Consider the following 14,856-nt stretch of genomic DNA (forward strand, 5'->3'; position numbering starts at 1 on the left):
ATGCAATTCTAGGGGGGTCCGCCATCACTACCCCACTCCGTCCGTGGATTCCGAGGTGGGGGTGGTAATCTCAGCCATGGCTGAGGATTCTGCGGACGGGGAAGATGAGGAGGAGGAAGAGGAGGACGAGCTTGCAGAGAGCACACAGCACTCCATTCTCCCCAACAGCCAGGAGCTTTTTCTCACCTAGATGGAATTACCCTCCCAGCCCTCCCAAGCCAGTAGCCCAGACAATGAAGCCATGGAAGTGACCGCTGGTGAGTGTACCTTTGTAAATATAAAACATGATTTAAAAGCAAGCATTTTTTAATGATTGATTTGCCCTGAGGACTTGGGATGCATTCGCAGCCAGTACAGTTATTGGAAAAGTTTGTTAACATGTCTGGGGATGGAGCGGAAATCCTCCAGGGAAATCTCCAGGAAGCTCTCCTGAAGGTACTCCAAAAGCCTTTGCAGAAGGTTTCTGGGCAAGGCAGCCTTATTCCATCCACCATGGTAGGACATTTGACCACGCCATGCATGTAGCAAGTAATCTGATATCATTGCATGACAGAGCCTAACTGCGTATGGTCCCAGTGATTGCTGGCATTCAAGCAACATCCGTCCTTTATCTCGCTGTGTTATCCTCAGGAGAGTGATATCGTTCATGGTAACCTGGTTGAAATTCAGGAATTTAAGTAAGGGGACATAGATGGCCGTTCCTACTGGCCTGTTTGCCTGTTGCTTAAAAGAAATCCTTCCTTGCCGGTAGCCAAACACGGGGAGGCGAGGGGAGGGAGGTAATGGTGCTGAGCTTTTTCGCGTTTGGCTAGCAGGGATCTTCCCTGCTAACAGCCACGCAATGGGTGGGGGAAGGGGAGTGATTAGCAGTGATCTTCCATGATACCAGCCACGCGGTGGGGGGAGGGGTAAAGCGATCATCCCAGAGAATTGGATGGGGGGGTGGTTTCTGCTGCTGCATGTTAACAGGAAAGAAGCAGCACTGAACAAGCTTTGCTTGGTATTTGGGAAAGGAGGGCACTGTTTATATAAAGGCTGAAGAAGCCAAAAGACAGTGGCTTACCATGGCTGCATGCAAGCTGAATTCTGCTGCCCGGACCTGCGTCTGTGAGATCTCTTAACACCAGAGCCGCAGGCACTCAATATTAAGATGTAAAATGCGACCTTGTAGTGAAATCACATGTGCTATGTAAGGTGAATAGTGTTGTTCGCTGTGAAAGAGTATAACCATTGTTCTATAAAATGTATCTTTTTAAATACTTCTCTCCCTTTTTTACCTCCCTCATGCAGTTGCAAATTTTTCAAGCCTCCCTACTCCATCCCGAAGGCTATCTCAGATAAGGCAGAGGAAAAAAAAGACGCAAGATGAAATGTTCTTGGAAATCATGGAAGTGACCCGCAATGAAAGAGCTCATGTGAATGAGTGGAAGGATGTAGTATCAAATTACAGGAAAGATGCTAGTGAACGTGAGAACAGGAGGGACGAACGTGATGAGAGGTGGCGGCAGGAAGATCAGAGGAGGCCTGATGCAACTCTGGGGCTGCTGCGTGATCAAACTGACATCCTCCGACGTCTGGTGGAGCTTCAGGAACAGCAGCAGGGTCACAGAGTGCCGCTGCAGCCCCTGTGTAACCACCCTCACCACTCACTATATTCCATATCTTCCTCACCCAGACATGTAAGAACGCGTGGGGGAAGGCTTCGTGCACCTGCCCACTCCACCCCTGTGGACAGCCCAACCAAAAGGCTGTCTTTACTTTGAAATATTTTTAGTGGCCTTTTCCATCCCTCCTATCCTCCTCCCAAACCACACCTGGGATATCTTGTCAGTTCTCTCCCTCTTTTTATAATGACTTTTTAATAAAGAATACATGATTTTTAAACGATAGTGACTTTTTATTTCCTTAAGCAAGCTGTAATCGAATCGGGAGGGTGGGTTGCTTACAGGGAATGAGTCAATCAAGGGGGGAGTTCATCAAGGGGAAACAAACACAACAGTCACACCATACCCTGGCCCATGATGAAACTCGTTTTCTAAGCTTCTCTGATGCGCACCGCTTCGTGGTGTGCTCTTCTAATCACCCTGGTGTCTGGCTGCGCGTAATCAGCGGCCAGGTGATTTGCCTTAGCCTCCCACCCCGCCATAAAGGTCTCCCCCTTACTCTCACAGAGATTGTGGAACACACAGCAAGCAGCAATGGGGACATTGGTTTGGCTGAGGTCTGAGCGAGTCAGTAATGTGCGCCAGCGCGCCTTTAAACATCCAAATGCACATTCTACCACCATTCTGCACTTGCTCAGCCTGTAGTTGAACTACTCCTGACTACTGTCCAGGCTGCTTGTGTATGGCTTCATGAGCCATGGCATCAAGGGGTAGGCTGAGTCCCCCAGGATAACTACAGGCATTTCAACATCCCCAACTGTTATTTTCTGGTCTGGGAAGTAATTCCCTTGCTGCAGCCATTTAAACAGAGTAGTGTTCCTGAAGACGCGAGCGTCATGAACCCTTCCTGGCCATCCCACGTGGATGTTGGTGAAACGTCCCCTGTGATCCACCAGTGCTTGCAGCACCATTGAAAAGTACCCCTTGCCGTTTATGTACTGTGTGCCCTGGTGCTCCGGTGCTAAGATACGGATATGGGTTCCATCTATCCCCCCCCCCCACACACACACACACAGAGTTAGGGAATCCCATTGCAGCAAAGCCATTCACTGTGACCTGCACGTTTCCCAGAGTCACAACCTTTCGTAGCAGCAGCTTAATGATTGCTTTGGCTACTTGCATCACAGCAGCCCCCACAGTAGATTTGCCCACTCCAAATTAATTCTTGACTGACCGGTAGCTGTCTGGCGTTGCAAGCTTCCAGAGGGCTATTGCCACTCACTTCTCCACTGTGAGGGCTGCTCTCATCTTGGTATTATGGCGTTTCAGGGCAGGGGAAAGCAAGTCACAAAGTTCCATGAAAGTGCCCTTACGCATGCAAAAGTTTCGCAGCCACTGCGAATCGTCCCACACCTGCAAAACTATGTGGTCCCACCAGTCTGTGCTTGTTTCCCAGGCCCATAATCGGTGTTCAATGGCTAGAACCTGCCCCATTGCCAGCAGGATCTCCAAAAGCACAGGGGCCCACGGTTTGAGAGAATTCTGTGTCCATGTCCTCATCACTCTCGTCGCCGCACTGCCGTAGCCACCGCCTCCTCACCTGGCTTTGCAGGTCCCGGTTCAGCATAGACTGCACAAGAATGCGCGAGGTGTTTACAACGTCCATGACTGCGGTCTTGATCTGAGCAGGGTCCATTCTTGCTGTGCTATGACGTTTGCACAGTTCACCCAGAAAGAAAGGCGCAAAACGGTTGTCTGCTGCTTTCACGGAGGGAGGGGTGAGGCTGTACCCAGAACCACGCGCAACAATGTTTTTTGCCCCATCAGGCACTGGGATTTCAACCCAGCATTCCAATGGGCGGGGGAGACTGCGGGAACTATGGGATAGCTATGGGATAGCTACCCACAGTGCAACGCTCTGGAAATCGACACTAGCCTCGGTACATGGATGCACACCACCGTATTAATGTGCTATGTGTGGCCGCGTGCACTCGACTTTATGCAATCTGTTTTACAAAACCGGTTTGTATAAAATCGGAATAATCCCATAGTGTAGACATACCTGTAGTCTGACCCTCACTGTTTTGGGGATTCTAAAACTATCACTTTTTAAAATCCAGCACTTGATGACATGAATTCCAGTTTGTTTTTTAAAAAAGCCTTAAGTATCTCCCATCCATGAGAAGTAAAGTAAAGGTGCTAATATATGAAGATATATGAACAGCATTTAAGACTTTTTCCCCCCTCTTCAAGGAGGATGAAATAACTGTTTTTAAAATATTCTAATACAGTCGTTACTGTAACATTTAAGTATTGTAAAACTAAAACATGTAAATTTCAAGAAACATTTTATGTGACCTCCTGAAAACCAATGTGTGGGTTCCCCCTACTGGGTGAAGCATCAATTCATATAATAAACACAGTTGTTCTAGCTATGCATATACAGTACCTGCTGACATCAGTGATTCTGAAGCAGCCAGAAGTAATGAAAAGCAGCTATATTGGCCTCTCCTCCTTTAGAAATGCAAGGTGGGTAGTCTTGTAAGAAATTACAAAAAATAGAGAATTAAGAACTATTGTTAAGAAGTATCTTAAGCTGTAGCTGTTTATGCATAGTTAGTATTCTGCTTTACATTTTCAGTTCTGTACACTATTTTTTTAAGCACATAAACAGTGTTGGTAATGGCATATACTTTTCAGTCAGTGTTAAAATAATCTATATATGATTTGGGTACAGCATTTAATATGTTACTAAAGCACTAACTAAATAAAAATTTCTTTCAGTAATGCAATCAACCTTTTAAGCAATATTCCAGTTTCTTGTTTGGATGTTCTCATTAGTCCATCAACCCAGGATGAAACAGTTTTGAAATATAATGGTATGAATATGGATGCCATTCAAGTGTTGCTGGATTTCATGGAGAAAAGAATAGACAAGGTATGTGTGACACTGAAGGCCTTCACGAAAGGAATGCCTCTTAGTAAGAGTAGAAATGAGCTTGAATCAGAACTCCAGATCCATGTGCCTTCCTCCCCTACTCTAGAACTTTAAAACATCAAGGGGTGGGAATGATGTGAAGTTCAGTAGTTTTGCAGGTCAGACTCATTCTGGAATTTGAAAGTTCATGTGATACCAATATTAATGTAAAACTCTTCATAAATTTATGAAAAATGTCAAGAGGCATGTGATGTATGAAAGTAAAACACGTGTCTGTCATTAAACCAATATTAAAATAACAAGGAAGATCAAAGCCCAGAGAATATCCCACTCAATCATAGAATTTATTTACAGATGATAAAACCATACTGATTTCCAACCCAGTTTCTAATGTGACGTTGATTCTGGATCTCTTGAACACAGTAAAGTTTAAAACATGGTTGTGGTTATAAAAAGTGACAACTGTGTGTGGGCAATAGATGGGAACATTTTGCTTCTTGAGGTTGAGATGTCTTATTTTATTGACAAAACTTTTTATTTCTGTTAGCACTGCAGAGAATACCATCTATGTATAGAAAAGCAAGGTCAGCAAAACTTGACCTGGGCCGAGTTCAGCAGATAATTTTAAATGTATGCTTAAAGTTCTGGTGCAATGCTCACTAGGTTTTGGATTAAGCCTAAATCCTTTGCTGAACAAAATGTGTTGAAGTAAAGTGAATCCAAAACACAAAGAAAATTGAAGGCTGAAACTCCACCATTAAATTGTGCATAGCACATAATGTTCAACTGCTTTGTATTTTGTAAATATTTTTATGACCTCCAAGGGAACTAGGTTGTCTTGAAAGCCAATTTTAGTCTGAACATTTGCAGTTTATGTAACAGTCCCTTTTGAATTACTGAGTGGTGCATCTGAAATTATGGATTTCGGGGAGAATTTTGGTATTATGTTTACATAATTGTTTTTTCGAATTGTGTATAGTAGTATATTTTCATAATGAGATTTTCTGTGCAAAGATTTAATTTAGAGAGAAACTTTATGTAAGATTATTATAAACCCTGGAAAGAAAAGATTTTAATGAAAATGCTGTCCCTGCAGTGAGTGGTGAGACTGGCAACAGTTTATATGTTGATGACATCTTTAAGAATTTGTTATACTGAGAAGGAAAAAATTTTTGTCATTGCAAACATAAGAATTATTCTTTTCCACTTGACTGTATACTAAATTAGCCGCATTAATTAATTATTTGTTGTAAAGTTTCAAGCAAAGCACACCCATACTGAATTCATATGATATATAAAATATAATCTTGTCTGACTCTTGTAATTCAGCTAGTGTTTGGGTTGTTTTTATAATTCCACTTTAGGGAAGCAGCTACAGAGAGGGTCTGACTCCAGTTCTCAGTTTACTAACAGAATGTTGCCGAGCTCATCGGAACATCAGGAAGTTTATCAAAGCTCAGGTAAGATTCAGGTGTAAATTTAGAAGTCTGAAAGTAAAACATGCAGCAAGATCTTTCAGGCTTCTAGAGCACAGAGAAACTTATGCTTGAATATAAAGCAACTTGTATTTTAACATTTCTTTTAAAGTTGTCTCTATCCATAAGCAACTGCAAGGTCTGTTACCTTCTGTCAGCTCAATGACAAAAGCACTTGACATTTAAGTGTTTTCTGTGCAATGTCATCATTTGATATCAAGGTAATATAAAGGGAATGAACATTAATGTCACCTTATAAATGCAGGATAATGACTTAAATCATTAAATCGCTACGTTCATCTGACGAAGTGGGTATTCACCCACGAAAGCTTATGCTCCAATACATCTGTTACTCTGTAAGGTGCCACAGGACTCTTTGTCGACATAAATCATTGTATCAGCAAATAAAAATCCAACAATAAAATATTTGACCAGACTGAAGAACTTTAAATTCTTCAAATTAAAAATACAAAATGTAAGACTTGGGATGTAACCTCAAGGCACGTCTGTAATGATAAAATATATAGAGGGGGACTGGACAAATTGTTTCAATTATAAGAAGATACCTGGGTCCTTGGCTTAATTTGATTGCATTGGCCCAGCTTCCATGGTTTATGCCACAGAGCCTTCAATTCAGCAACATTAGGGCAGAGTCTGAGGTTGTGGTGTATGAGATAGGAGGACTTTTTCAAAAGAACCTAATGGGACTTGTGCACCTAAATCCATTAGTCACTTCTGAAAAATTGCCCCATAGTTAATAAAATAGCATTACAACTGTATGGAAGCCAGTCAATCCATCAGTGTTTTGGTGCCCTTCAGCTGAGCTTTAGTCCTAAATTACAGTACATCCAGCAGAAATGACTCCATAGTGTTGGTGTTTTAAAACTTAACTGCTGTATGTAAATTGTATTCCCAAGGTGAAATTCATCCCTATGCAGAGGGCTAGCTCAAGGCTTGTGCACCATTTAAGCCCTTAAAATAGGTCTTAAGTGGAGCATGAGCCCCATGCTGGTCCTCTGCGTGAGGGTGAATTTCATCCCATGTTTAAAAATTCAAGATTTTTTTGGTAACTTCTGCAATTTTAACTATAACTATCTGCTAAAGTGCAATGGAAAAACTTTCAAAATGCTTCCCTGCCAAGCAAGGAGGAAGCAGAATAGAAATTGAGTCCCAGCTGTGTCACTGTCTCCTGTGGCTACTCCTAGGATGATGCAGCTTCCAAATTACACCCTACTCAGGGCTGTGCCTAAAATCATAGTCTAGGTCTTTATATTCTACCACATATCTTCTCTGCATCTTTTCTTCTCCCCTCGTCCCCCCCCCCTTTTTTTCTTAGGGGCCCTAAAACGAAAGCCTGGTCTTTTACTTTCAAGAAATTGGCATTTGCTGCATATTCCCCACCTGAACCCATGTTCATTTGTTTGACAATCATCTCCCTAGGAACATGTTTTGATTATTACACACAAATTACATTAAAAGTACACTACTGAGGTGGTGAAGTCAAGCACTCAAAAGTTAGGAAATGTCAGAATTAAGATTGCCTGATTACATGATCATAATGCATAAGCCCAAAAGGGCCAAATTAAGAGTGCACAGGCAACCTTTATTATGGCATTTCCCAACTTTTGGGTGCTTGACTTTGCATCCTTAGTCATGCTCTTTTAATGCAGTTTTTTGTGTGTAATTCCCATGGTTCTTAAAAAAAGCAAACAGAAAAAAACAAATTCCATCATGTGGAATCACATTAACACCCACATGACTCATCAGCAGGGTTGGAACCTTTGGATCCACTGGGCACATCTCTGCTACTTGAGCTAAGAGAGTAACTGATCTGAATAGTAAGTTGTCATCTTTCATGTGGATTAGCACTAGAGGGGGATGAGACGCACACTTTGCCATTGAGTTTCAGATATTTGCTGATAGCAGAAGGATGGTGAGACTCAGGAATCTTGGATTCCATTCCAAGGTCTGGAAGAGTGTTTGCTTGTTCTAGTGGACACAAGCTCTTCTGCCCATTTCCCCCTCAGCCTCATCCCCTTCAACTTTTGTTGTCTGTGCTATCTTCCCATTCCCTGACATCTTCTCCTAGTCCCATTTTCCTTGCCTTTTCCTTGCCTTCCCAGTCCCTGTCTCCCCTCCTCAGGCATCTCACCCCTGTCCCAGTTTCCTTTTTCAGCTCCTAATCCAAACAATCTCATTCTCTTCTCCCCCCGCTCTGCCCACACGTTACTGGCTCCCAGTTCTAGTCTCCCTCCCTGATCTCCTCATTCAATCTCATTGTTCCCCTTCTCTGGCTCTTTTTGGAAAGAAAACTACTGGAGACATAGGCTAGAGCCCTGGCATTATTTAGAATAAAGGTGGAAACAAATGTATTCTAAGCCAGGAGTCTTGTTCAGTCATCTGTGGAGGTCCTGGGAAACCCATGCAGCTAGCTGGGCTCTAGTCACCTTTTGGAAGATAGGCTATCTGCAATATAAAGCTTACTTATAAACTTGCCACTGCTTTGCTTGGGGTAGGATTTAAGCTTGTTCCATATGTATATTTTTTCCCCAATAAATCAACATTTTCAATGTTTTTCCTTTCCGTGTACTGTATTAACTTCTGCTAGGAATGTATGGTGTTTTCACTTCTTTATTTTCATGACACTAGGTATTGCCCCCATTAAGAGATGTATCAAATCGTCCTGAAGTTGGCACAACAGTGAGAAACAAACTTGTGCGCCTTATGACACATGTCGACCTTGGAGTAAAGCAAATTGCTGCAGAATTCCTTTTTGTCCTTTGTAAGGAGAGAGGTATAAATCAATTTTGTTTCTTTCATTTTATTCTAATTACAGCAAAACTTTAGGAAGAACTTCTTATTTCTGTAACCCTCCCAATTCCAGATATGTCCTTTTAGTTTAAAAGTACTTCAGAGTGGTAGCCATGTTGGCCTGTATCAGCAAAAACAAAGAGGAGTCCTTGTGGCACCTTAGTACTGCTTGTGATACTGCTAAAATCATGCCTAATGTTTTTCATCATTAATCAAATACACCTCCACCCCGATATAATGCTGTCCTCAAGAGCCAAAAAATCTTACTGCATTATAGGTGAAACCGCTTTATATTGAACTTGCTTTGATCTGCTGGATTTCTCCTTTTTAAATGAAACTAACACCTTTAAATGGCCTAGTTAATTCTGTGTTGGTGGAAGTGTGTCCTTCAAATATCTTCTTTAAAAAAGACAGAAAATCAAAGTTTAATTGCCTTCCCGAGATCTGTGGCTTCAGTTAAAAAGAACAGGAGCCCTAGTTGACAAGATTATTTAGTACCAAAAATGTGCTGGGTGCTTCTGAGACAAACAGGAAGACAGCAGTCAATGCCTCAAAGATGTAACATAATTTACTGGAAATAAATTCAGTTCAGACTAAATACCTTGATTATCCAAACCCTTTCCTGACACATATTTATTGGTTGTTTTCCTTTTCAGCAATATGCTTTATGGACTCTTCAAACCGTAAAACAAGTGTTTTCAAAGTTTGACATCTAATGAAAAATCTAGTACCAATCCAGTAAATAATGTTAAAGTATAACTGTAATTACATAGCTAGTCTGTAGTACAGCAACCTACAGTAAAAAATTACTTTAAGAGCTTTTCTCATCATATATAAAAATCATTTATAAATCTATAATCTCTTAATCTGATAAATTTACCGAAAATTACAAGACCTGTGACTAGAATTTCTGGTTTATCATGGAATTGATAGTGGCAAAACAAGCTTCTTTACACTGCCTTGCTAATCTGCTTGAACATAGGTGTAAAAGTTTAGGTTGTATGCCTTTTTCTGTCTTTGGCCCCTCATTTAAGAATGCCAGTGGCACCAGCTGTAGTAGTTCTGTCTGTAAGCTTTTTGCTGTAGCTGTTCAGTGCCCAAAACTATCATTGACTTCAAGCAAAGTATATTATTTCATTTCAATGGGAGTTCCATGTTCAGAGCGGCTGCAAAATCGGGTTCCAGGAACTGGACTGAGCAAACTAATTCTTTTTTCTTGCCACTAGGCCCCAAAATATTAATATGTAAATTACTTCTCATCACTACCAAGTTGGATTGGATTTCACCCCAGTGCAGAGGAAATGTGCAAGGCCCTTCATGCAGGTTAAACCTTGTGCAAAGGGCTTAAGTAGGGGAGGAGAGGGCCCCTGTACTGGTGTGTAAATTTTACCCTTGATGAGTATAAATTGAGATATACTTATTTCAAGATTCAGAGGGGTAGCCGTGTTAGTCTGGATCTGTAAAAGCAGCAAAGAATCCTGTGGTACCTTATAGACTAACAGATAAAAGGATAAATGGACACAAATCAGACATTAGGAATGGCAATATACAAAAACCTGTAGGAGAGCACTTCAACCTCCCTGGCCACACTATAGCAAACCTTAAGGTGGCCATCCTGCAGCAAAAAAACTTCAGGACCAGACTTCAAAGAGAAACTGCTGAGCTTCAGTTCATCTGCAAATTTGACACCATCAGCTCAGGATTGAACAAAGACTGTGAATGGCTTGCCAACTACAGAACCAGTTTCTCCTCTCTTGGTTTTCACACCTCAACTGCTAGAACAGGGCCTCATCCTCCCTGATTGAATTGACCTCGTTATCTCTAGCTTGCTTGCTAGCATATATATACCTGCCCCTGGATATTTCCACCACATGCATCTGAAGAAGTGGGTATTCACCCACGAAAGCTCATGCTCCAAAACGTTTGTTAGTCTATAAGGTGCCACAGGATTCTTTGCTGTTATTTCAAGATATAACCACCATCTTGGAATTTCTGTTGCTTAGAGCATGCCAGCAATTGCTTTTATAGCTTAAATTCTTGTTTAATACTGGATTTGGGCATAAGCATGCTTGTGGATTACCTTTGTAAGATACAGGGACAATCACTTTTGTAATTCTGTGTTCAGAGAAGGTGATTCTTGGAATTGCTGTTTGAAAAAGAATTATTTTGCACAACCATGCAAAGTCTACGCCTTTGCCCTTGTAGAAGTGTCCTACTTTTTCTCCTGGGAATATACTGTGGCATCTCTCCTGCTCTTTCTTTTTAATGCTCATTCTCCCTTAAGACCCTTACCTTTTGTTGACCTTATTTTAAATAAAGAAGACTGAATGGACTCCATTAGGAGAACATTAGGATCTGTTCTATTGCATATTAGCCAAAGGGGTCACTGCATAGCAATGCAGCATAGTCCCTGTAAGGGATGAGTAGACTGTATTTGCAGTTCTCCAAGCCCCTATTGGCCTGATATGCAGGAGAATGGATTTGGAAACAGGCTTCTTATAAGTGCCCTACATTTTAAGTGATGATTCTGTGTTGATAAAGCTTAGAAACTGACTTTCTGTCTCCCACATCAAGTTCTCATTCTACTAAAGTCACACATGCAGAATTTGTGGGGAAAAGTAACAATCTGCTGTAGGTTTAAAACCACTTCTTTTTCTAAAAAAATAAAATAAATCCTTGTATGTTTGAAGAATGCTTTGTGCCATGTGCTCTTTCTTTCAGATGGCTGTACTGAGAAAAGTGACTGTTGTTTTTTCTCATATACTGTTTTTTTTCCCCCTTCTAACAATGGCCAGTCTTAATACTACAGAAGGAGAGGCCAAACTCTTCTGCTGTAAGTAATAGGATGACCTTGTTTCCAGAACATTGGTGCTGCGTTCTGCCATTGCTGGACTATGCGCTCTATAAATAATATATGCATAGTACTGCTTACCAGAAACTTTTTTTTTCAATAAAATGTTGTGCTTTCACTGTCACTGTGGATAGTATAGGTAAGTTACAGAAGCATTGGAGCCAAATCCTGCTGTCATTAGTCACTTGACTATTCACACTCAAGTCACTGGGATTAGCGTATGTCAATCGAGCAGAATTTTGCCCATAGCTGTGAACCTCAGATTAAAAAGAAATCACATTTCTCAAGGAAGATAATCATTTTCAAGAAATTATTTCCACATCACATGGAAATACATAAAAGTTTAAGCACTAATAATGAAAACAAAATTGAAAAACATGAAATTTTTGCCAATGGTACCAGCCAAGAATTTTCTAGTTAGCTGCCATAAATAATAGTAGCACAAATACAAAAAATGAAGATCACTGTCTGTGGAGGTGGGGGTTGGAAAACCACAGAAATTTGACCAAATATGAAAGGCTTCAGTGAACTTTCTAGACCATTTAGGAAAATGTTGCCAGTAAGTTTTATCTTTGGTCAGTAGATGTTAAAAAGCTATTTTATTATTTGGGTTTTCATAGAAAATAAAACAAGATGTTTTAATAGTGGCTGGAGTAATAATACTTAGCACTTATAGTCAAGATTTCCAGAGGAGTCTAAAGAAATTAGGTGACCCAATCCCGATGATTTTCGGTGGGAGTTGGGGAACCCAACACTCTTAAGCACCTTTGAAAATCCCAGCCTACATTATTTCTCAAAACAACTAAAGCACTGTTGTTGTTTGGTTTGGTGTGTTGGGTTTTTTTTGGTGGTGGGAGGTGAAGGTGTTAGGTAATAAAGCAAGTCCTCACTCACCTCTCCAACACCCGAGGTTGCTGCGGAGTTGGAATTTGGGCCCACAATTCTGTCAGAGACCAGACACAAATGCGTTGATCAACGGGCTCACACTAACCCCAAAGCTTTAGAATAAGTGTGGCGCCTTTATTAGGGGTGAGCATCAATATTTATACACAGAAGTAAACAAAGTGATTAATAAAAGATAATGGTCATGCATAATCAATCAAGATTTTACAGGAAGAGCAAGTTTAACAAGTAAATGCATAGAGATAAAGGCTAATGGCTACTTGAGGAAGGGGGTGTCATGAGTAGTTTGCAGGTCAGTGCTTTGTTCAAAAAAAAGGTTCAGAAAGGATTATGCAGAGACGGCCAGTCTGGGTGTTTTTTGGCTCCAAAGTTCACCAAAAGTTTAGACCCAACATTCCTCCATTTGTAGCTTTGAGATAACTATTAATCAAAAAGCTACACCCTATTTTAAGATCTCAAGGGCCGCTTGGCAATTTCAGCCTGGGCCAATTCGAAGAGAGTAAGGCTTTTAGCTGAAGTGGGAAAAGAATAAACTGACTTACATGAGTTTATGAGGGAGGGGACACACTGAATACAGCAACACAGTATTATAAGGACTACCATGGCCCCAACAACACCCACCAAGAGTTTTTTAACCCACCCAAATCCGGGCAGCCAATTTCATAAGGCTCCCCACCAATCATAAGGTGGCTGGCCAGAGGAGTAGTTTTTAGCCATTTTCCTTAGGTGTTTGGTACGTTGAAAAGTGTCAGAGTAGGTGTCATTTACAAAAACACAGCATTCTTCATTTATGAGGGCGCAAGTTTCTCCCTGGGCTGCTAACATCATATTTAAAGCCATTCTGTTTTGTCCCATGTAAGATTGGGTTGGACTGGATCTTTTATTTTAGTTGGTGGCATCCAAGTTATATTAGCAGTGGTTAGGGGAATGGGTGTGAAGGGGAGTTCCTGTGCTGCATTTACTGGAAATTGAGTACATACCCAGCAATCACTTCTATTTCCTAAAATACGAGTTTTAACCTCGTGGGAATATTTAATAAAAGCATTATCTTCATAAGCAGAAAATAAACTAAAAAAGCATAAAAAACATACAGTTGTCAGAATAAAGGGTCCTCTTATTTTTTTCGAGTTAATTTAAGTCTAATGTCTGAGAGAGGTAAGCTGGTCCACTGGTCGAAGGCAGTGTTCTCAGTGGTGACAAGAGCTGCTGGTCCGTCACTGTGGTCCACTACGGCTGGCTTGACGTGGGAGTGGTGGATCCAAGATTTGCGTCCTTCCAGGAACACTGCAGTCTGGGTTGTCAAAAGAACCTGGTGGGGTCCAGTAAACCTTGGCTGGAGGGTGTCGTCACGAACGAACTTTTTGGCCCAGACGAAGTCCCCTGGTTGGAACGGGTGGATTTGTTCCTCCAGCGGCACGGTCTGGGAAAACTGCGAGGCTTTCCAAAGGGTACGGAGGCGAGCCTGTAGGGAGAGAAACTGACACGCAGTCATATGATCCCCTCCCAATAGTGAAACATCAGCACGTGGTAGCGCCCCGCCTTTGAAAGGGGGGTGTCCATAGAGCAGTTCAAAGGGGGATAATCCCAATGCGCGGGTTGGGCGAGTACGAAGGTGAAACAGGACCAAGGGAAGTACCTGAGGCCACTTAAATCCTGTTTCCTGACAGTATTTAGCCAATGTAAACTTAAGTTCCCTATTCATACGCTCAACTTTCCCGCTAGACTGGGGGTGGTAGGGTGTATGAAAGGAGTGTGAAATGCCCAGTCCTTGTTCTAAACGGCCAAGGACATGACCAGTAAAGTGAGGTCCGCGATCTGAGTCGAGCACAAGAGGGATGCCAAAACGGGGTACAATATTTTTAAGGAGAATCTTCGCCACTGTGGCAGCAGTACAATTAGCAGTAGGAAAAGCTTTGACCCAGGAAGTCAGAGGGCAAACCAAAACAAGGAGGTGCTTTTTCCCAAAAGCCTTTGGCATATCTGCAAAGTCAATTTGAAGATGTTGAAATGGAGCAGCAGGCGGAGGTCTTCCACCCTTAATTTTGTTAAGAGGTGGAGCAGGTCCATTACGCTGACATGTGCTGCATGCTTTCACTATTGATAGGCAATAGGGTTGAATGCCTGGAGCATACCAAAAGCGAGCGATAGTGTCCACGAGGGCGTGCGTGCCGTAGTGACCCCCTTTATCATGGTGCCAGCGAACTGCCACGGGGTACGTGGAGCGAGGGAGGCAGGCTCGGCCATCTGGCATAAGCCAGGTCCCTTTGACCAGAG

The 14,856-nt window shown here is 41.9% G+C and overlaps 1 protein-coding gene across 3 annotated transcripts in view; it reads left to right on the top strand.

The window, feature by feature from the left end:
• Positions 1-14,856, top strand: part of RIC8B (RIC8 guanine nucleotide exchange factor B) — a 68,028-nt gene that overhangs the window by 35,710 nt on the left and 17,462 nt on the right. For all 3 annotated transcript variants that reach the window (XM_030544997.1, XM_030545005.1, XM_030544996.1), the window contains exons 5-7: positions 4,389-4,542; positions 5,907-6,002; positions 8,667-8,811. In XM_030544997.1, the coding sequence (XP_030400857.1) occupies positions 4,389-4,542; positions 5,907-6,002; positions 8,667-8,811 (395 nt within the window). The remainder of the gene's footprint in view (positions 1-4,388; positions 4,543-5,906; positions 6,003-8,666; positions 8,812-14,856) is intronic.

Source organism: Gopherus evgoodei, chromosome 1 (genome assembly GCF_007399415.2).
Source record: "Gopherus evgoodei ecotype Sinaloan lineage chromosome 1, rGopEvg1_v1.p, whole genome shotgun sequence".
In the NCBI taxonomy this organism is placed as follows: domain Eukaryota; kingdom Metazoa; phylum Chordata; order Testudines; family Testudinidae; genus Gopherus; species Gopherus evgoodei.